This window comes from Argopecten irradians, chromosome 4 (assembly GCF_041381155.1).
Source record: "Argopecten irradians isolate NY chromosome 4, Ai_NY, whole genome shotgun sequence".
In the NCBI taxonomy this organism is placed as follows: domain Eukaryota; kingdom Metazoa; phylum Mollusca; class Bivalvia; order Pectinida; family Pectinidae; genus Argopecten; species Argopecten irradians.
In genome coordinates, this window is record NC_091137.1 from 43,944,103 (window position 1) to 43,967,088 (window position 22,986).

Below are 22,986 nucleotides of genomic sequence, written 5' to 3' on the forward strand. Positions count from 1 at the left end.
CCATACAAACATACCATAGCAAGCCATAATGCACACATATACGGCATCTTCCTGCTCTCTCTCTCTCTCTCTCTCTCTCTCTCTCTCTCTCTCTCTCTCTCTCTCTCTCTCACACACACACACGCACTCACCCTTACACACCCTCATACAGATAGACAGACGGACGCACTAAAGAAGACGGAATAGAAGAAAGAGGAAAGAAGAGGGACGAGGAGGTACCGTTTCTTAATTACACATACAAGTATTTATAGTATATAAATATTATTATAAATAAAAGACTCCTCCTTGTATCAACATGCCTTGTTCCGGGCGGTGAGGGAGAGGTTGTTGATGTCCTTGACATTTTATTTGCCATGTAACTCCCCTTACGTCTATCTATGATATATGTTTTGTTTCATTCAGGTGATAGAATGAATCATATAAAGCTGTGCGTGAGTAGTAGAACTACATGTATAGCTTAGCTTTAAAATGATTCTGTAGTATAAAACTTGAGTGTACTTTTCTTTTATCATTAGAAATATCTCCATATAAACATGTGTTAATTTCAAGATGATATGTAATTCATCAAATCAAGTGTTGATCAATATCTAAAAAAAACTGACCTGTAAGGAATTTGTCACATGTGATATCTAAATAAAAAATGTGATTGGAATGCTTATACTTTCGTGTAACTTTGTTTTATATTTTTCAATTAATATCTATTTTTCTTTGTTATATTCACAAAACGATCAATCCTTGTTATGAACATTAACATTTAGTTATATTGATGTATCAATATCCGTTACGAGTGACGTCATGTGTTTTGCGAGCGTAGCGTCATACGTTTCGGAGAAAACGACGTGAATTGCGCTCACAAAATAATGTCGTAACAATCGATATCTACCCGCAAGAGTATTTATCCATCAAGCACATTTATATAATGGCATGAGAGTGGAATAACACGATGGATTGTTGTAGAAATGTAAACATCAATTTTATTACCATAAAATGAAAAATATGTAAATAAAAAGACAAAGTAAGCCACCACCTTTAATAGATACTTTCTGGTGACATCCCCATGCTTATAAACAGTAGGTATAATTGTTATCCTCTACCGGAAACAAAGGATGAAGAGTACGTTTGAAATATTTCCTACAAAATTTTGCTGTCTTTATACCCATGATGAAAGCACCGTATAACAGTACTTACAATGTGTTGTTATCGTTATCAGTGGATGTACGTTCAAAGGGAGGTCACTCGCTTTTGTTATATAAAATTCATAAAGAAACATCTTCATTGCAGGAAGAGAGCCCCTTCAGTTATAATCACTATTCTATTCAGACAAATCAATGCGAAATTCCATACAAAATCTTATCACCATAACCTTCCAAGTTTACTATTTAAATACATTGTAATTATTTCTATGGGAAATGAGTCAACTAAGTTAAAATTATTAGAAAGAAATACCATTTTGACAATGTAGCTATATTAGTGTTTCCCACAGGAAAAAAGGACATTGTGCTAGGTTTTGAAAAGGGCACCATGACCGCGATAAATAATCATCAGAGGGGCACAAAGGTTATATCGACGACTTCCAATACAAGGGAAATCTTTAAAACTGTCCTGTTCAAGTTCAAATGTATCATTGAACTTGAACTTGTCTTGTTGTTTAATTTCAATGTCTGAGTTTCAAAGTAATAACAGGAAATCTATTTAATTATTCTGGGTAAAAAATGATTTTGGAAATTGGAATCTGCCGATCATATGATCATGAAAGTAGTATTCAAAATGTAATTTAATCTGAGAGAGAAAATGGTAGATTTCTTTTTAATTTGATTTGTTTTAATTAATTTTCTATTAATGATTTTATTATTATTTTTTCATTTTGTCTGAAAATAAATGCACACCGAAATTCTAAAAAATAATAATACCGTTTTCATTTTTAAAAACGTGAATATTAGTAAATCCTGAATCCGGATCGACTATTACACTATACGAGACTGCCTGGTATTTTGGTAGTTTAGTAAACGTGTACTGGAGACAAATATAATATTTGGCTGACCCAAGGGGTCTGATGAACGGGAATAAATAAAATAATAATCTAAATAACTAAACTTTCTCATCAAACATCCATCATAGATTAAAAGGTCAAATAGATGAAATTAGTTACTTATATAGAGATTCCATTTCCCTTGGTCACCAAAATCTTCTATTCTGATACTATGTGTTCCTATTAACCAGGATGGAAGGTGCAGGAGACCAAACAATGTTCGCACATCTTTCGGACATTCTTTATCAGAATTCATGTGATCTTTAAGGCCTCTTGGATTCTTGTTTTATTATCCCCCGCGAAACGCGTTTGCGGGGGATATTGATTTGTTCAAATGAATGACCTTGACCTTCATTCAAGGTCACAGGGGTCAAATAGGATAAAATCTTTAAACGACTTCTTCTCAAGAATCAGAACCCCCAGGGAACTGATATTGGGCCTGTAGCATGCTGGGATAAAGGACTATCATGTTTGTTCAAATGAATGACCTTGGCCATCATTTTAGGTCACAAGGGTCAAATAGGCTACAATCCTTTAAACAACTTCTTGTAAATAACTAACAGGCCTAGAGACCTGATATTTGGCCCCTTGCATGCTTTGATGAAGGGATACCATATTTGTTTAAAAAAATGACCTTGATCTTTCATTCAAATACACAGGGGTCAAATTGCTTAAATCATATGTTGTATTGTACCAATAGTCAGATGACCGTTAAGGCCCATGGGCCTCTTGTTGTGACCACGCTTTAGAAATAAATTCCATAAATGCTAATTTACCTTTATCCAGTTGCTAATCTAGTATGCAGTATAGTTATGTAAACAACCATAACAAATCAGATTAAAAATTTGTTTGCCGCATGTGAAATAGACAATTATGTTGCTTTCAGAACTTATTTACTGTCTCAAATTATCCATGTTTGCCATATATTAAGCTGCATATACTTTTGGTTTTTTGGATAGCAATTAAAATGGCCATGGTGTCCAATTCGGGGATACTAATTCGATTGTTTTAGGAATGAAATGACCTTTACTCTTTGCCACATTAGTCTCTTTTGATAGATGTAAACGTCTAACAGCCTCGTTTTGAATAGCTTTTCTGTTCAGTTTGCCATTTGGCAATGACGCAAACTCTTCAAACTTGACATAGTATGCAGGCAAAACACCAAGACCGTCAAGTGTGCAGTCTGCAAATAGGTTTTTCTCACAGAACTTTTTGACGTCATTTTCCATGAGTTCTGACATTTCGGAGCTCACAAAGTAGATGCATACTTCTTCCATCAACCTTTTGTCAGGGACAGGCACAGTACATACATACTTGATCGATGACATTTGTTTGATGAGATCTTCTAACAATCCAGGGTATATCTTCCGCCCGCCTCGTGAAATAACGTCCTTTTCCCTCCCGAGAATCACAAGACTCATATTACTGCTAACTTTCCCAATGTCCCCTGTTCGAAACCATGACCCCTGTGCAAAGGCATTCGCCGTTAGCTCTTGATTACCGAAGTATCCCTTCATCGTACAAGGACCACGAACTTGTACCATGCCGACCGTTTCTAAGGGTACCGGATGATCTTCCTCGTCCACAACTCGGACCTCAACACCAGGGTAAGGCTTCCCAACCTCTCCTGGTCTCAAAGACTGTCCCGCGGCTAAAGGACCGTACATGTTTAGGCCAAATACTTCAGTACATCCATAAACAATAACCATGTGTAAACAGAATCTTTCCATTATCTTGGTGCAGTGATTGTCGATAATTTGGCCACCAGTAGAAACATGACGTAACCTAAAGCCATCTTCACATGTACTATCTGGAAGGGCAAGGAGATCGCTGATCACATATGGAAATAACAAGGCATCTGTGCACTTTTCTTCTTTCATGACTGCCCATAAAAATTCTGCATTATTGGCAGTCACCGTTAAAGAAGCGTCAATGAATACCCTTGATCTGCGCATAAATAAATGGAATACAGGCGAACCTCCTATCCAGCTAAAGGGCCTATCATTGAAATCAACACTTTCATATTCCAAATCTGGATACCACGAAAATGGATGACAGGCAATGTTAAAATGTGTGTGGACAACCATCTTTGATTTGCCTGTGCTACCAGATGTGCAAAAAATCACCGCTGTGTCCTCTGGAAATGTGCTTGGCATCTCTACTGCATGTAGATCCATTCCAATTATGTCCGTTAGTGTTACTGGTTTGTCAAATTCTTTCAAATCCATCTCGCGAAGGAATAATACCCTAGTATTTCCCTCTACGGTGTCGTTAGAACCACAATGCTTGAGCATAGCTTTCGTAGGTTGTAATAGTTCATACTGTTCTCCTGGGTCAACGATGACAAATTTTGCACCTGATGTTTCTAACGTTTGACATGCATCTGCAGCATTAGACATCTCAATGTTAACACTCAAGATGACAGCACCAGCGCTCAGGATCCCCACGTGACCAATAACCAATTCTAGTGTGTTTGGGCCAATCAGAGCAATCCTATCACCCTTTTGTATGCCTTTTGATACCAGATATCTAGCGAGATGATTACCTCTCTCATATAATTCTTTGTTAGTTATGCTACTTCTTGATCCATCGGGCCTTCGGTGAATGAATATCTCTTGATCTGGGTGACTATCTGCGCTGGCTTCCACCACTCTTGGAAGAGTTGTGTAGTTGAATGGTTTTGCTGGACTGGTATACAGATAGCTAAGTTGGGTAGGTGATGCCATGTTCAATTCCTGAAATAAAAGCATTGTTTTGGTTACAGAGACGGGTTTCCTAAAGTGGGTAAGATTTTACAACCTGAATAAGAATCAGTTTATTAAGGGAAAGTAAAAATAACAAAAATTCAGATGTACTAATTTATTTATCTGTAATAGGAATATGATTTTTCCTTTACTTTGGGGGACACAAATTTACCTGTAGAATACTATAAACCAACCACTTTTCGTGGCGACACAATCTCGCATTTTTACGACATCATAATTTTGCAATTTGGATTTTCATTCGACTACTATTAAACATGACATTTGGTTTTGAAACAGTTTTGCGAGGATAAATTTTCACGATTTTTGGTACACGTAAAATATGCGAAAAACCAATCGAAAACGAAAATACAAATTTTCACAGTATTTACAGTGTACCTTAAGGTATAAGCCTCGGGTTAAACAAGTGGTATATTGTATGCCTTTAAATCACTTCTTAGGTGTACTTAAACATAGCAAAGATCGATACCTTATCAATTCCTCACATTGGACATTTCATGTAAGATATTGATAGTGGACAGTACATGTGAGGTAGGTATAGATAGTGGACAGTACATGTGAGGTAGGTATTGATAGTGGACAGTACATGTGGTATAGGTATAGATAGTGGACAGTACATGTGAGATATTGATAGTGGACAGTACATGTGAGGTAGGTATTGATAGTGGACAGTACATGTGAGTATAGGTATAGATAGTGGACAGTACATGTGAGGTAGGTATAGATAGTGGACAGTACATGTGAGGTATTGATAGTGGACAGTACATGTGAGGTAGGTATTGATAGTGGACAGTACATGTGAGGTAGCTATTGATAGTGGACAGTACATGTGAGGTAGCTATTGATAGTGGACAGTACATTTGAGGTAGTTATTGATAGTGCACAGTACATTTGAGGTATATGTATAGATAGTGGACAGTACATGTGAGGTATAGGTATAGATAGTGGACAGTACATGTGAGGTAGGTATAGATAGTGGACAGTACATGTGAGGTAGGTATTGATAGTGGACAGTACATGTGAGGTAGGTATTGATAGTGGACAGTACATGTGAGGTATTGATAGTGGACAGTACATGTGAGGTAGGTATTGATAGTGGACAGTACATGTGAGGTAGGTATTGATAGTGGACAGTACATGTGAGGTAGGTATTGATAGTGGACAGTACATGTGAGGTATAGATAGTGGACAGTACATGTGAGGTAGGTATTGATAGTGGACAGTACATGTGAGGTAGGTATTGATAGTGGACAGTACATGTGAGGTAGGTATTGATAGTGGACAGTACATGTGAGGTAGGTATTGATAGTGGACAGTACATGTGAGGTAGGTATTGATAGTGGACAGTACATGTGAGGTATTGATAGTGGACAGTACATGTGAGGTAGGTATTGATAGTGGACAGTACATGTGAGGTAGCTATTGATAGTGGAAAGTACATGTGAGGTATAGATAGTGGACGGTACATGTGAGGTAGGTATTGATAGTGGACAGTACAGGGGAGGTAGGTATTGATAGGGGACAGTACATGTGAGGTAGGTATAGAAAGTGGACAGTACATGTGAGGTAGGTATAGATAGTGGACAGTACATGTGAGGTAGGTATAGATAGTGGACAGTACATGTGAGGTAGGTATTGATAGTGGACAGTACATGTGAGGTAGGTATAGATAGTGGACAGTACATGTGAGGTATAGGTATTGATAGTGGACAGTACATGTGAGGTAGGTATAGATAGTGGACAGTACATGTGAGGTATAGATAGTGGACAGTACATGTGAGGTATAGGTATAGATAGTGGACAGTACATGTGAGGTAGGTATAGATAGTGGACAGTACATGTGAGGTAGGTATTGATAGTGGACAGTACATGTGAGGTAGGTATTGATAGTGGACAGTACATGTGAGGTAGGTATTGATAGTGGACAGTACATGTGAGGTAGGTATTGATAGTGGACAGTACATGTGAGGTAGGTATTGATAGTGGACAGTACATGTGAGGTATAGGTATAGATAGTGGACAGTACATGTGAGGTAGGTATAGATAGTGGACAGTACATGTGAGGTAGGTATAGATAGTGGACAGTACATGTGAGGTAGGTATAGATAGTGGACAGTACATGTGAGGTAGGTATTGATAGTGGACAGTACATGTGAGGTAGGTATAGATAGTGGACAGTACATGTGAGGTAGGTACATGTATTGATAGTGGACAGTACATGTGAGGTAGGTATTGATAGTGGACAGTACATGTGAGGTAGGTATTGATAGTGGACAGTACATGTGAGGTAGGTATGATAGTGGACAGTACATGTGAGGTAGGTATAGATAGTGGACAGTACATGTGAGGTAGGTATAGAAAGTGGACAGTACATGTGAGGTATAGGTAAGATAGCGGACAGTACATGTGAGGTAGGTATAGATAGTGGACAGTACATGTGAGGTAGGTATAGATAGTGGACAGTACATGTGAGGTAGGTATAGATAGTGGACAGTACATGTGAGGTAGGTATTGATAGTGGACAGTACATGTGAGGTAGGTATTGATAGTGGACAGTACATGTGAGGTATTGATAGTGGACAGTACATGTGAGGTAGGTATAGATAGTGGACAGTACATGTGAGGTAGGTATAGATAGTGGACAGTACATGTGAGGTATAGGTATAGATAGTGGACAGTACATGTGAGGTAGGTATTGATAGTGGACAGTACATGTGAGGTATGTATAGATAGTGGACAGTACATGTGAGGTAGGTATAGATAGTGGACAGTACATGTGAGGTAGGTATTGATAGTGGACAGTACATGTGAGGTATAGGTATAGATAGTGGACAGTACATGTGAGGTAGGTATTGATAGTGGACAGTACATGTGAGGTAGGTATAGTGGACAGTACATGTGAGGTATAGGTATAGATAGTGGACAGTACATGTGAGGTAGGTATTGATAGTGGACAGTACATGTGAGGTAGGTATTGATAGTGGACAGTACATGTGAGGGTATAGATAGTGGACAGTACATGTGAGGTAGGTATTGATAGTGGACAGTACATGTGAGGTATAGGTATAGATAGTGGACAGTACATGTGAGGTAGGTATAGATAGTGGACAGTACATGTGAGGTAGGTATTGATAGTGGACAGTACATGTGAGGTAGGTATAGATAGTGGACAGTACATGTGAGGTAGTATAGGTATGGACAGTACATGTGAAGGTAGGTATGATAGTGAACAGTACATGTGAGGTAGGTATTGATAGTGAACAGTACATGTGAGGTAGGTGATAGATAGTGGACAGTACATGTGAGGTAGGTATTGATAGTGGACAGTACATGTGAGGTAGGTATTGATAGTGGACAGTACATGTGAGGTAGGTATTGATAGTGGACAGTACATGTGAGGTAGGTATTGATAGTGGACAGTACATGTGAGGTAGGTATAGATAGTGGACAGTACATGTGAGGTAGGTATTGATAGTGGACAGTACATGTGAGGTAGGTATAGATAGTGGACAGTACATGTGAGGTAGGTATAGATAGTGGACAGTACATGTGAGGTAGGTAGGTATAGATAGTGGACAGTACATGTGAGGTAGGTATAGATAGTGGACAGTACATGTGAGGTAGGTATAGATAGTGGACAGTACATGTGAGGTAGGTATTGATAGTGGACAGTACATGTGAGGTATAGGTATAGATAGTGGACAGTACATGTGAGGTAGGTATTGATAGTGGACAGTACATGTGAGGTAGGTATTGATAGTGGACAGTACATGTGAGGTAGGTATTGATAGTGGACAGTACATGTGAGGTAGGTATAGATAGTGGACAGTACATGTGAGGTAAATATAGATAGTGGACAGTACATGTGATGTAGGTATTATAGTGGACAGTACATGTGTATATAGATAGTGGACAGTACATGTGAGGAGATATAGATAGTGGACAGTACATGTGAGGTATATATGATAGTGGACAGTACATGTGAGGTAGGTATAGATAGTGGACAGTACATGTGAGGTAGGTATAGATAGTGGACAGTACATGTGAGGTAGGTATAGATAGTGGACAGTACATGTGAGGTAGGTATAGATAGTGGACAGTACATGTGAGGTAGGTATAGATAGTGGACAGTACATGTGAGGTAGGTATAGATAGTGGACAGTACATGTGTAGGTATTGATAGTGGACAGTACATGTGAGGTAGGTATAGATAGTGGACAGTACATGTGAGGTAGGTATAGATAGTGGACAGTACATGTGAGGTAGGTATAGATAGTGGACAGTACATGTGAGGTAGGTATTGATAGTGGACAGTACATGTGAGGTAGGTAATAGATAGTGGACAGTACATGTGAGGTAGGTATAGATAGTGGACAGTACATGTGAGGTAGGTATAGATAGTGGACAGTACATGTGAGGTAGGTATTGATAGTGGACAGTACATGTGAGGTAGGTATTGATAGTGGACAGTACATGTGAGGTAGGTATTGATAGTGGACAGTACATGTGAGGAGGTATTGATAGTGGACAGTACATGTGAGGTAGGTATAGATAGTGGACAGTACATGTGAGGTAGGTATAGATAGTGGACAGTACATGTGAGGTAGGTATAGATAGTGGACAGTACATGTGAGGTAGGTATAGATAGTGGACAGTACATGTGAGGTAGGTATTGATAGTGGACAGTACATGTGAGGTAGGTATAGATAGTGGACAGTACATGTGAGGTAGGTATAGATAGTGGACAGTACATGTGAGGTAGGTATTGATAGTGGACAGTACATGTGAGGTAGGTATTGATAGTGGACAGTACATGTGAGGTAGGTATAGATAGTGGACAGTACATGTGAGGTAGGTATAGATAGTGGACAGTACATGTGAGGTAGGTATTGATAGTGGACAGTACATGTGAGGTAGGTATAGATAGTGGACAGTACATGTGAGGTAGGTATTGATAGTGGACAGTACATGTGAGGTAGGTATAGATAGTGGACAGTACATGTGAGGTAGGTATAGATAGTGGACAGTACATGTGAGGTATTGATAGTGGACAGTACATGTGAGGTAGGTATAGATAGTGGACAGTACATGTGAGGTAGGTATAGATAGTGGACAGTACATGTGAGGTAGGTATTGATAGTGGACAGTACATGTGAGGTAGGTATAGATAGTGGACAGTACATGTGAGGTAGGTATAGATAGTGGACAGTACATGTGAGGTAGGTATAGATAGTGGACAGTACATGTGAGGTAGGTATAGATAGTGGACAGTACATGTGAGGTATAGATAGTGGACAGTACATGTGAGGTAGGTATAGATAGTGGACAGTACATGTGAGGTAGGTATAGATAGTGGACAGTACATGTGAGGTAGGTTATTGATAGTGGACAGTACATGTGAGGTAGGTATTGATAGTGGACAGTACATGTGAGGTAGGTATAGATAGTGGACAGTACATGTGAGGTAGGTATTGATAGTGGACAGTACATGTGAGATAGGTATAGATAGTGGACAGTACATGTGAGGTAGGTATTGATAGTGGACAGTACATGTGAGGTATGTATAGATAGTGGACAGTACATGTGAGGTAGGTATTGATAGTGGACAGTACATGTGAGGTAGGTATTGATAGTGGACAGTACATGTGAGGTAGGTATAGATAGTGGACAGTACATGTGAGGTAGGTATAGATAGTGGACAGTACATGTGAGTTAGCTATTGATAGTGGACAGTACATGTGAGGTAGGTATAGATAGTGGACAGTACATGTGAGTTAGCTATTGATAGTGGACAGTACATGTGAGGTAGGTATAGATAGTGGACAGTACATGTGAGGTAGGTATAGATAGTGGACAGTACATGTGAGGTAGGTAATGATAGTGGACAGTACATGTGAGGTAGGTATAGATAGTGCACAGTACATGTGAGGTAGGTATGATAGTGGACAGTACATGTGAGGTAGGTGATAGTGGACAGTACATGTGAGGTAGGTATAGATAGTGGACAGTACATGTGAGGTAGGTATAGATAGTGGACAGTACATGTGAGGTAGGTATAGATAGTGGACAGTACATGTGAGGTAGGTATTGATAGTGGACAGTACATGTGAGGTAGGTATAGATAGTGGACAGTACATGTGAGGTAGGTATAGATAGTGGACAGTACATGTGAGGTAGGTATAGATAGTGGACAGTACATGTGAGGTAGGTATGATAGTGCACAGTACATGTGAGTAGGTATAGATAGTGGACAGTACATGTGAGGTAGGTATAGATAGTGACAGACATGTGAGGTAGGTATAGATAGTGACAGTACATGTGATGTAGGTAGGTATAGATAGTGGACAGTACATGTGAGGTAGGTATAGATAGTGACAGTACATGTGAGGTAGGTATAGATAGTGGACAGTACATGTGAGGTAGGTATAGATAGTGGACAGTACATGTGAGGTAGGTATAGATAGTGGACAGTACATGTGAGGTAGGTATAGATAGTGCACAGTACATGTGAGGTAGGTATAGATAGTGGACAGTACATGTGAGGTAGGTATAGATAGTGCACAGTACATGTGAGGTAGGTATAGATAGTGGACAGTACATGTGAGTATAGGTATAGATAGTGGACAGTACATGTGAGGTAGGTATAGATAGTGGACAGTACATGTGAGGTAGGTATAGATAGTGGACAGTACATGTGAGGTAGGTATGATAGTGGACAGTACATGTGAGGTAGGTATAGTTAGATAGTGGACAGTACATGTGAGGTAGGTATAGATAGTGGACAGTACATGTGAGGTTCATGTGGACAGTTCATGTGAGGTATAGATAGTGGACAGTACATGTGAGGTGGGTATAGATAGTGGACAGTACATGTGAGGTAGGTATTGCTAGTGGACAGTTCATGTGAGGTGGGTATAGATAGTGCACAGTACTTGTTAGGTAGGTTTAGATAGTGCACAGTACATGTGAGGTAGGTATTGATAGTGGACAGTACATGTGAGGTAGGTATTATAGTGGACAGTACATTTGAGGTAGGTATTGATAGTTGACAGTACATGTGAGGTATAGGTATTGATAGTGGACAGTACATGTGAGGTAGGTATATATAGTGGACAGTACATTTGAGGTAGGTATTGATAGTTGACAGTACATGTGAGGTATAGGTATTGATAGTGGACAGTACATGTGATGTAGGTGTAGATAGTGGACAGTTCATGTGAGGAATTAATAGTGAACATTACATGTGAGGTATTGACAATGGACATTACAAGTGTGTAATCATTGGGGCTAATATTAGGTATTACTGTTGATTTGTGAATTGTTATGTAGCTTGTAAATTTTATTAAATATGCGAAAAAATGTACATTTCAGGAAAAGTTAACATGGTTCAGTAAAGGGGTGGACATAATGACAGTGATAGTAACCCCTGGTGTATCGATCATGGATTGATGCCGGTACTAAGGCAATCGGCTAATGTCCAGGAACCTATTGTTCATTTCTTTTGTAATCAGACATAGAGAAATTTGTAAAAATACAAAAGTTTTGTATATTGTTGTGTCGTTAGAAATTTAGGATAAAAAAAATCAACAGGATTGAGACTACATTCATCCTGATATTACAGAACACATAATTTTTATTATTATTTTTTTTTTCTATTTTCGGCAAGCAAATTTTTCCGGATGGTATATTTCAAGCTCAAATATCTCAAAAATTAATTGGCAAACACCCATTTTTCTTTACAGAAAAAATAAGACCTATTAGAAAAAAATGACATCCCAATAGTATGGAGCTATACTTTAATGAAAAAAATTTACAGTTAAAAAATCAAAATAAGCCCAAAAGAAATTTCGTTAAATAAAAATCAATTATATTTTTATAGGGACTGTTAAAATTACATGTATTTCAAAACATGATTTTGACGCAATAAGAAATACACGTTTAATAAGTATATGAGCAGAGATATTTTAAGAAATACATGTTTAATAAGTATATGAGCAGAGATATTTGTGTGAATTTTGGGAATTAAAATTGATAACTTACCTTGATAGTGAGCATTCCCCACTAGCTAGTCGCACAGAAATATGACCAATTTTTATGGCATATCTTTATACGTAATACCTTATGCTACGTCAATGTAAATATTAGCCTTACATGAATATTGATACACGGCCACATGTAAATTGACTTAAGCTTCATATCGGCAATATTATTCAGCTTTATAACTTGTTACATAGAGCTGAAGCGTCTACTGATGAAATCAGAGAAATAATTAGAGGCACTTTGATATAGTATGATACTACAGGGGTTTGTATAGACTTTCTGTAGTATTAAAAGTGGAGCAGATAAGTGCATAAAATGTACACACTTGTTTTCTTACAAAAAAAATAAAAAAAAAATTGAAACATGTTTTTCAATATAAAAAGAATTTTAAGACATTAATACGAGGTCAATAAACACCACAGCTGCCAAATTATACTAGTACTGATACAGATTAATTCTTGGCCTTTTCCTAAATTTTAAAAACGTGATTTCTTCTCAAGCACGTTTTTTTTAAAATTGGCCATACAAAAGCTTCAACCGTCGTTACCAGATAATTCAAAAACAATTTAGGACTTCGGGGGAAAGACGTTTGGTTTTTGTTCTGTTTTACTATTCTTCTGCGTCTAAAGTTTGATACAATTAAACGATCTCCGAAACGGTAAACGATATGCCAATGAACGTGTAACCAGTGTGTATGGCATGAGTTGAATGTGTGATAGCAGCCTTTATATGTTGTCAAAAATCCAATATGGCTGATCTGAACTCACTTCCTGTTTTTACATTTGTCAATATTTCGTTAACGGCTTAACAAAGTTCATTCTTTTTTGGATCACTTATGTAGAATAAAAACTACAACCAATGACTATTGTAATACTTTTTCTTTAAAATGACAACTATATGGGAAAGAGCAAAAATAGACAGAACGAAATGCAAGCCAAAATAATACATTGGTAAGTTGAAAGTTCAACATCCTATTTATAGTATTCGACCCAATAAGCGCCCAAAGCAGTTAAAAATTGAAGAAAAAAAATGAAAGTGAGGGTAATATTACCAGATTTGAGCTAACATTTCACAAAATTATTACACATTACATCAATCAATTTACAAAATAAACCTAAATAGATAAACCTACACACACAGTTTTCATAGTTTCAATCAGCATTTAAGGATGTATTCTTCTGAGGTTTCAGTCACGTTGAAGTCTCGTTTCGACAAAGATCAAAGAAGTTATGAGATTTTCAAATATATTTTATCAATATCTGTAGCAAGTTGCCAGATGCAAATTTTGTTAGAAAATTACATTTCTATTTTCAGTAGATTTTTATACAGGAATTTTAAGAAATGGCCCATTTGGCGGCCATTTTGATATTGTGTCTTTTTTTCCTCTTTGAGTAGAGTCACTTTATTTTTACATTTAAAGTTAGTTAGAGCTCAAATGAGAGGCAAAAAAAATGTTTTAACCCCCCGCCCCCCCCACCCCCATTTTTTCTGCCTAATATTAGAAAGAACAACCCATTCCCTATTGGCATGCAAAATAAATATAACAAAAGTATATCTAATAGCCACAACAGTTTCTATAAGGGTTAAAATATGGCAAAAATGGCTGAAAATGGTGTTATTTTGTAGCTCAAAATTATGTTGGTAGGGGTAGCATATGTGTTATTTAAAACTGAGAAAAAAATATGAGTGTCATGTATTAAATCAAAAACTTTGTATATTTTTTAAGAAGACTACAGGAAAATAAAATTCTTCAAACTTCCATACATATCAAACAATCTCATTAGGAAATTATGGCTGTAAACTCTTTTGTATATGGACAAAACGGCAAAAATCCCAAAAAATCTAAGATTTTTGTCAACGTTGGAGAATCTTTGAGAGACAATAGCTCCAAAACAAAGCACAGCCGACATATTGTTTTTATCTTTCTTAAAATATTACTTGAGTATGTGTAATGAACACCTATTATTCCAAAAATTCTATAATGAGAAAAAAAGTATAAATACAAGAAAATTTTGACTTTTCACAGAGTTGTAACAAACGCTTTAAGACAACGTAAGTGAAAATTGTGGCCTGCAAAAGATGAGAGATGGACCGAGTGAGCGCTCGTGTAATTGCGGACATTACATATGTATCTATGAAAAAAAGATTGAAAGTGTTCATATTAACAATACAAAATTAGGATAAATAACGTACAGTGATTGGGGGGTGGGGACTAATGATAGATAGAAAGTGTATGTAAGGGATTGAAAGCATACCTGTTAGTAAGTAAGCTCATAACGGGTAAGTTTGGGTATGACAAAAGCATACTAATGGTATACAAATGAAATATATAACGTCACTTTCGATGTCAACCAGATTACGGACGCTCATGAACATTTGTTTACTAAGAGAATGATGTTCATGAATACTAAATAAGTTCCTAGACCAAGTGCTTGGCTATTCATCCCATTTAAAAGATACTTCAGAAAAAGGAATACCGATATATTTCTGGTTCGTTTTTTTTAAAGCTTGCAGTTTAAAAAAAATAACTTCATTATGACGATTCACATATCGTATCAAAATATACTGATAACATAAATACGTACTTAATTGATTCGGGACAGTTTACATTGTATAATATGTATAGCGGTAATCGGAACTTCTATTTGTTTTAAAAAAGTTCATGTTAAGAATTCTAATGGATAGGAATAGAATTTGCACTGGTTAAAGCTATTATAAATGATCAAAAAAAACAATATATTTTGATTGCGTCATCTCGGATTTTATTTACGGTAGCTAAGCCAAACCTGGCCCAGTTTTCAATGTTCGTGAAGTCCAACTACACGATAGTATCTCTGATAATTATGGATTGTATCACAGATATTTTGGCTCTATGGATATACATACACTTCTTTGTATATGTGTAATAATGTGTCAAATGCTGTGTTAACACTAGAGATAACGAAACGAATCTTGCTTCTGTATTTCACTCAAATTTGTGAGTTATGAACATTCCAAAATGTTTTCCCAAACATACATATGGAACCCTGTTACAACCAACGTGCAACGATGCATCCTGTGTGTTATGACGATTTTAGGGGAGCTTTTTTGTCCATTGACCCTCAAAAATGAATACACTAAATTTACTACACAATATAAAAATAATTATATATAACGAGAAATTTAGAAGGATTTTCAGACGAAAAGGGCGTTGTAGTATATGAAGTTAAAGAAAGAGAAAACGACACATTCATTAGCGATTTCGCCGCATTTCGATGGTTCTGCGGGAAATACATACAGTATATACCTAAGAATATCTGCAGAGGTCGTAATATTTTTTTTTATGAAATAGTGAATCGACCTTGTGTCAAAACATTCCTTTTGCCAAATTCTTATCCTGCCACTGCAAATACAATTTGTTCAAACAATACTTCATGTTTTCCAACTTTTTAATGGAACGACAGACGGTACTTCAGGTTTTAACGTATATATCTCGAAAACTCGATTATCAGTTTTATCGAATGTTTTCTCCGGCATTTTTCAACCCAGTGTTTAAGAAACTTCTGAAAACATCTTTTAAATGTAACACGTACGTTTATCCGCTTTCCATCTTAAAAGGTTGTGCATACTTACACGTCTGTCTTCCGACCAGAACAAAAGAACGACTGGACATTAGAAAAGACGATTTGGCGATTGTGATTAATATCACCGATTGAAGGTTTGAAAGTTAAACTATGGAAAAACATATAACAAAAACTCAACGTATATGATAATATGGTTAAATAGTTTATGTGTTGAAGTGAATAGCATTTGTATTATTTACTTAGTCATATGTAAGTTAACAAAAGTTCGATCAGTTTGAGTTCGAGCTGATATTTGTTGCAAACCGTATTTTTCTGGTGTGTCTGTTGCTAGTTTCTGAGTCTCCTGTCATTTCTTTTGCTTTTACATCAACTTGCCTAGGGGTCAGGGACAAACTGTCATGCCAATAGATGTCTTGGACACACACCGCATTCCGTTATGGAGGGTATTCCACGCGTGGCGGAAAGCAGAGGATTACTATCTTTAGGTCTGTTTTGATTGCGTGGAATCGGGCAGGATTAGAAATAGTGGAAACAACTAGACTTCCTCTTTTTTTCAGAAGTGGAGGAAGGTGGGTGTTGTGCGGCGAGACATGGATAGATAGGAGGGTGTCCTGGTCCAAAATCTCAGCGAAGATTGGAGTACTATAATTTCCCGTACAGACGAAATGTAAGGAGGTTAAATGAAAGTCCTATACTCCATCGGCGGGTGCGGAGTTGGGGGACAATTTGCGGTCACTTGAACCACCTGCTTTATCCGAGTGGGCATATTCTCGTGTTGTCACATCCCTACCATTTCTTATCCTCCGGGTCCATTTAATGAGTTATTTTTATGTGCTTCGTTTGCGCTTGAAACACATTCACAAAGAGTCAAAAAGCAGTCCCATTTTTGTCCCTCCGTATAGAGAAATACTTTCAGTGTGTATATGTTGATTTTCAGGATATCAATTTAAGACGTCATTCACTTAGTTACCTAATTCGAATGTGACTTCATAGATTATGCCTGTAATTCGACTCGTATTGACGTGAATATGAGCCATTGGGTAACGAGTAGTTACAGGTATGACCCGAATGGTTATAGGGATGATATAGTATATTAAGCAAGAATTGAGCCCTTGTTTTTAATATATGCATATTTTTCAAAATGATACATTTTTGTTGTCCTCGAATTTGAGCAATTTTTAATATTGAGAGTGTTATGATGGCTTCACATATAGCCCCTAAAGCAAATACATGAAAATGACGTTCAAGATTAATGGTTCAGAGTGTAAACCGAATGATCGTGTAAAACATTGAAACGAGTCGTAGAAGTTTTAATTTACCTGCGGCGTGAGATAAGAATGCCTCAAAAGTGACACAAGAACCGGGACCCGGTTGCGGTATAACCTAAGTATTCCTTGGTAGCGTGAAGGTAGTATCCCATGCACCCAGGTCGCAAGTGTTCTGTCTAGCCTTATATTTTTGTTATGAACCGAAGGTTAAGAGACTACAAGGCTCAACGATTTGCTTAACCTGAAATAATCCAGTATAATAAAAGACAGCCAGCCAGTAATAAAAGAATAAATTAATATAACTGATAAGGTCCCTCAACCTGTGTTAATTAAGAATTATGCAATCTCCATATTCCATTAATCTCGTAAAGGAAGCTATAGCTAAGAGCCGTATCTTTGAAAACATATGAGTGTTCAATATTCTTATTAACCAAAGAACTAAATACTTAGGACAAGTGCAGCAGTAGGCTAAGTGCCGTTTCTCTTTAAACATGTGGAGTAGTCCTAATCCTAACTTAATAAATTAACCGAATTTCCTGGACTAATGATCACCTGGCGGAAGCAGAGGATTCTCTTCTTAGGTCTGTTTTTGCGTGGAATCGAAGATAAATTGAGAGAAACGGAACATCAGACTTCTCCTTAGGTTGTTTTTCAGAATCTAAAAGTGGAGAAGGTGGTGGTGGCGGCGGACATGGATAGATTGTAGGGTTCCTGTTCACAATCCAGCAAGTGGGTTTAATTTCCCGTACAGTGAAAAGGTAAGGTAAATAATATCCTTAGTCCACGCGGCGGTGGGGCAATTTCCTCACGGAACCACCTCTTTCCGAAGGGCTTTTCTGGTTTCATCCCTTCCATTTCTTCCTCGGTCATGTATGGATGTATTTTTGTGCTTCGGTTGCGCTTGAAACACTTCAAAAAGTCAAAGCAGCCCATTTCGTCTCCGATAGATAATTCGTCAGTGTGTATGTTGATTTTCAGGATATCAATTATGACGTCATCCGTAGTTACTAATTCATTGTGACGTCATGGATTATCTATATTCTCGCGTGACGTGATTTGAGCCATTGGTAACAGTGTACAGTAGGACCGAATGGTCATGGGTGATATTGATATTAAGCAGAATGTCCCTGTTTTAATATATATATGCATTTTTTTAAATGTACATAATTTGTATGTCCTAAAATTTTCTATATATGAACTGCAAGCCCCTGAGGTGTAACATACAGGTAGCACCAGCTCAACAATCCCCGATAATCCATGGATTACTATCACTGTCGGGAATATAACGACAGTGATCGTAACCACTGGAGTATAAAGGATGCTGCTCAACCAGCCAAGAACTAAGAATATCTGCAGATGTCGTAATATCTTTTTTTTATGAAATAGTGAATCGACTTGTCAACATTCCTTTTGCCAAATTCTTATCCTGCCACTGTAAATACAATTTGTTCAAACAATACTTCATGTTTTCAAACTTTTTAATGGAACGACAGACGGTACTTCAGGTTTTAACGTATATATCTCGAAAACTCGATTATCAGTTTTATCGAAGTTCTCTCCGGCATTTTCAAACAGGTTTTGAAACTTCTTAAACATCTTTTTAATGTAACATGTACTTTACCGCTTTCATTAAAAGTTGTCATCTTACACTCTTATCTGACAGAGCAAAAAACGACCGGACATTGAAAGACGATTTGGCGATTGTGATTAATATCACCGATGAAGTTGAAAGTTAAATATGAAAAACAAATAACAAAAACTCAACGTATAAGATATATGTTAAATATTTATGTGAAGTGAATAGCATTTGTATTATTACTAGGCTATGTAAGTTAACAAAGTCATCAGTTGTTCGTCTGATATTTGCTACCGTTTTTTTCTGGTGTTCTGTTGCTGTTTCTGTCCCTTCATTTCTTTTGCTTTACATCAAATTGCTGGCAGGGACATACTGTCTTGCCGTGAGTCTTGGACACACACCGCAGTCTTTTGGAGGGTTCACCTGGCGGAAGCAGAGGATTCTTCTTAGGTCTGTTTTTGCGTGGAATCGAAGATAATTTCGGAACATCAGACTTCTCCTTTTTCAGAAGTGGAGAAGGTGGTGGTGGCGGCGGACATGGATAGATTGTAGGGTTCCTGTCCACAATCCAGCAAGTGGGTTTAATTTCCCGTACAGTGAAAGGTAAGGTAAATAATATCCTTAGTCCACGCGGCGGTGGGGCAATTTCCTCACGGAACCACCTCTTTCCGAAGGGCTTTTCTGGTTTCATCCCTTCCATTTCTTCCTCGGTCATGTATGGATGTATTTTTGTGCTTCGGTTGCGCTTGAAACACTTCAAAAAGTCAAAGCAGCCCATTTTGTCTCCGATAGATAATTCGTCAGTGTGGATGTTGATTTTCAGGATATCAATTATGACGTCATCCGTAGTTACTAATTCATTGTGATGTCATAGATTATCTGTATTCTCGCGTGACGTGATTTGAGCCATTGGTACAGTATGACCGAATGGTTATGGGTGATATTGATATTAAGCAGAATGCACCTGTTTTAATACATGCATTTTTTAAATGTACATTTGTATGTCCTAAAATTTGTGCATTTAATATTGAGAGTATTATGATGGCTTCAAATTTGCCTGAAGAAATACAAGAAAATGTGTTTGAGATTAATGGTTCAGAGGGTATCCGAATGTGCGTGTAAAACGGAAAACGTCTAGAAGTTGATACCCGCGGCGTGAGATAAGATTGCTCAAAAGTTCAATATACTGTGACAAAAACCGGACCCGGGTGCGGTATACCTAAGTATTCCTTGGTAGCGTGTAGGTAGTACCCAGCACCCAGGTCGCAGTTTCTGTCTAACCTTATATTTTGTATGATCCGTAGGTTAAGACTACAAGTCTCAACGATTGCTTATCCGGAAATAATCTAGTATAATAAAAGACTCCAGCCAGTAATAAAAGTTAAAGAATATATTATATAACTGAGAATGTCACAACATGTGTTAAATAAGAATTACAATCTCCATAATTCCAGTAATCTCATAGGCTAAGAGCCGTACTCTTGAAACTTATGAGTTTCATATCTTATAACAAATGAAATAAATACTTAGACAAGTCACAGAGGCTGAGAGCCGTTCTCTTAAAACATGTGAGTGTCTAATCCTAACTTAAGAAATAACCAATTTCGTCTGGCGCTATTATCCTGCGAGAGCGTACGTAGTGACCGCTCGCTGGTACCGGTGAAACAGAAGTGTCGAGTTTTACGTACCGTGACGCTATATATAACGTTTCGGGGCATGAGAAAAGATAGGAAATGGAGTAGGAAGAGCAAAGTATATAGAGAAAGCATAGAGTGAGGAGTCGTCTGCTATACCTATATATCTATTAATTTGGAAGACGACTCCTAGATCCTAAAAGGTCCTACCATGGCATCGTCTAGCAGTAACTAACCCTACCCATCAAGAGCATGGGGGAAGGAAGGAACCTAGCCAATCAATTTGGTATATAGATTCTATAATTTTGAAGCCCTTCTAATTTATCTATGTAAAAATTTTTAAACTATAACCTGTACCTATACCTATCCTCTGGGCCGGCGTTATCACACCTACTCTTCATCGAAAGACCGCAGAGGGGTTTTTATTGTGCAAGGCTGGGCATCCTCACACGGGACACCGCCTTTAAGTCCCATCCGACGGACTAAATGTTAGTAGTTCGTGGTTGTCGTGCACATGCTCGTGAGTTTTTTATGGTGTCCCTACATTAAAACACAAACCAAGACTATCTCCTTACGAAAACTATTCTTCTTGCCAATGGCCCTGTGCTCACCCCTATAACCTTTGGGCCTCGGGCGAGGCTAGGCCGCCCGCTGATTGGCTGAAAGCCTCGGTTGCGTGGTTATAAATACTCCCGATTTTCTGCAATTAAAACAATAAGTTTTTCACAAGCTTGGAAATACAGATGTGCACAAAAATCAGACCTACCCAAAAACGACTGCGTTATAAAAAGCTACAAATGTTGTGTAGATTACATTATGTTTATCTATATATACTTTTGTATATTTAATATTTTAATGTTAAAAAGCCGGGTTTTTCATAATGAAAGAATGTATTTTTTGCTGTGATTTTTACATTGTACACTGCTACCAGCACTGTAGAGATGTCATTCTAAGATGCATGCTGATATCTTCACCATTCAAACAATTTTATGCAGCCACTTCTTTTCTTTCAAATTTTGATAATATGGCATAAAATTGTTATAAAAATATATTACTATTACAATAACATAAATTAAAAGCATGTCCCCAATCACAACAAAAACTTTCCCTATAGTATAAAATAACATGGCAAGTGTGGTTTTTGCTGCGCAATATAAAAAATTAATAAATGCACACACGAAAGTGCAAGATATTAGTTGTCACTAATATTTGGCATGTAACGTCTTATATAAATTGTTGGAATAGATCTAAATGCCAAACTCTGTCGTCTGCCTGTAATAAACGCTCAACTAAATATAATTATCTCAAATTTTAGGATTATCGTGTAACGAATTTTATCGAGAAGTTTCCAACTACAATTATTCAAGAGATAGAAAAATCAGTATACTATGAGCTATATGATTTATTTTACATAACTGAATTTGGAGTGAAGCAACCAATATGTTAACCAACACTCACCGATTTGAACCTTAAACGAAAATCAAGATTGCTCACAAAAGTTTTAACAAAACCCCAAGGCTAGGAAATAATCACAAATACTAACCACAGAATATTCCAATCCGTATTTACAACACCTACAACATCCCACAGCCCAACAGTTTTTAATACTGTAGATGTGCTATTGCCTCTTGACCACCCTTATTCCACCAATGACTGAAATAGTCATACATGAAAATGGCATATTAAAAACTAACTAAAAGCGGACTAGACCTCCAGAAAGCTGCATGGGCCCGATGAACTAAGACATAGGGTATTGAAAGAACTTGCAGATGAAGTAGCCCCAATACTATCCATTGATTTTCAACAAATCCATTAAAACAGGCCTAGTCCCCAATGATTGGAAACTGGCTAACATATCACCAATCTTCAAATAAGGACAGAAATCCAACCCTGTAAAATTAATCGTGCCCATATCACATTACCTGCATCTGTAGTAAAGTAATGGAACACATTGTAGTCCATATAACATCATGAAACATGCTAGAACACAAATAATATCCTTTACACCCCCCCAGCTTCAATCATGGCTTTTTCGCAAATACTCGTTATTCATAAAAAGCTGAAAGTCATTTGATAGAAATGTTATCGATGAATGGTATCAAGGAATCCTTGAT

At 37.4% G+C, this 22,986-nt stretch overlaps 2 protein-coding genes across 2 annotated transcripts in view; both read right to left on the reverse strand.

The window, feature by feature from the left end:
- Positions 1-22,986, reverse strand: part of LOC138321794 (uncharacterized) — a 108,284-nt gene that overhangs the window by 39,199 nt on the left and 46,099 nt on the right. The window lies entirely within an intron of this gene.
- LOC138321786 (long-chain-fatty-acid--CoA ligase FadD13-like) lies at positions 2,746-12,860 on the reverse strand. The gene is made up of 2 exons (XM_069265755.1): positions 12,832-12,860; positions 2,746-4,764 (listed from the first exon to the last, which is right to left on the reverse strand). The coding sequence occupies exons 1-2, from the start codon at positions 12,844-12,846 to the stop codon at positions 2,992-2,994; spliced, it is 1,788 nt and encodes a 595-aa protein (XP_069121856.1). The 5' UTR covers positions 12,847-12,860; the 3' UTR covers positions 2,746-2,991.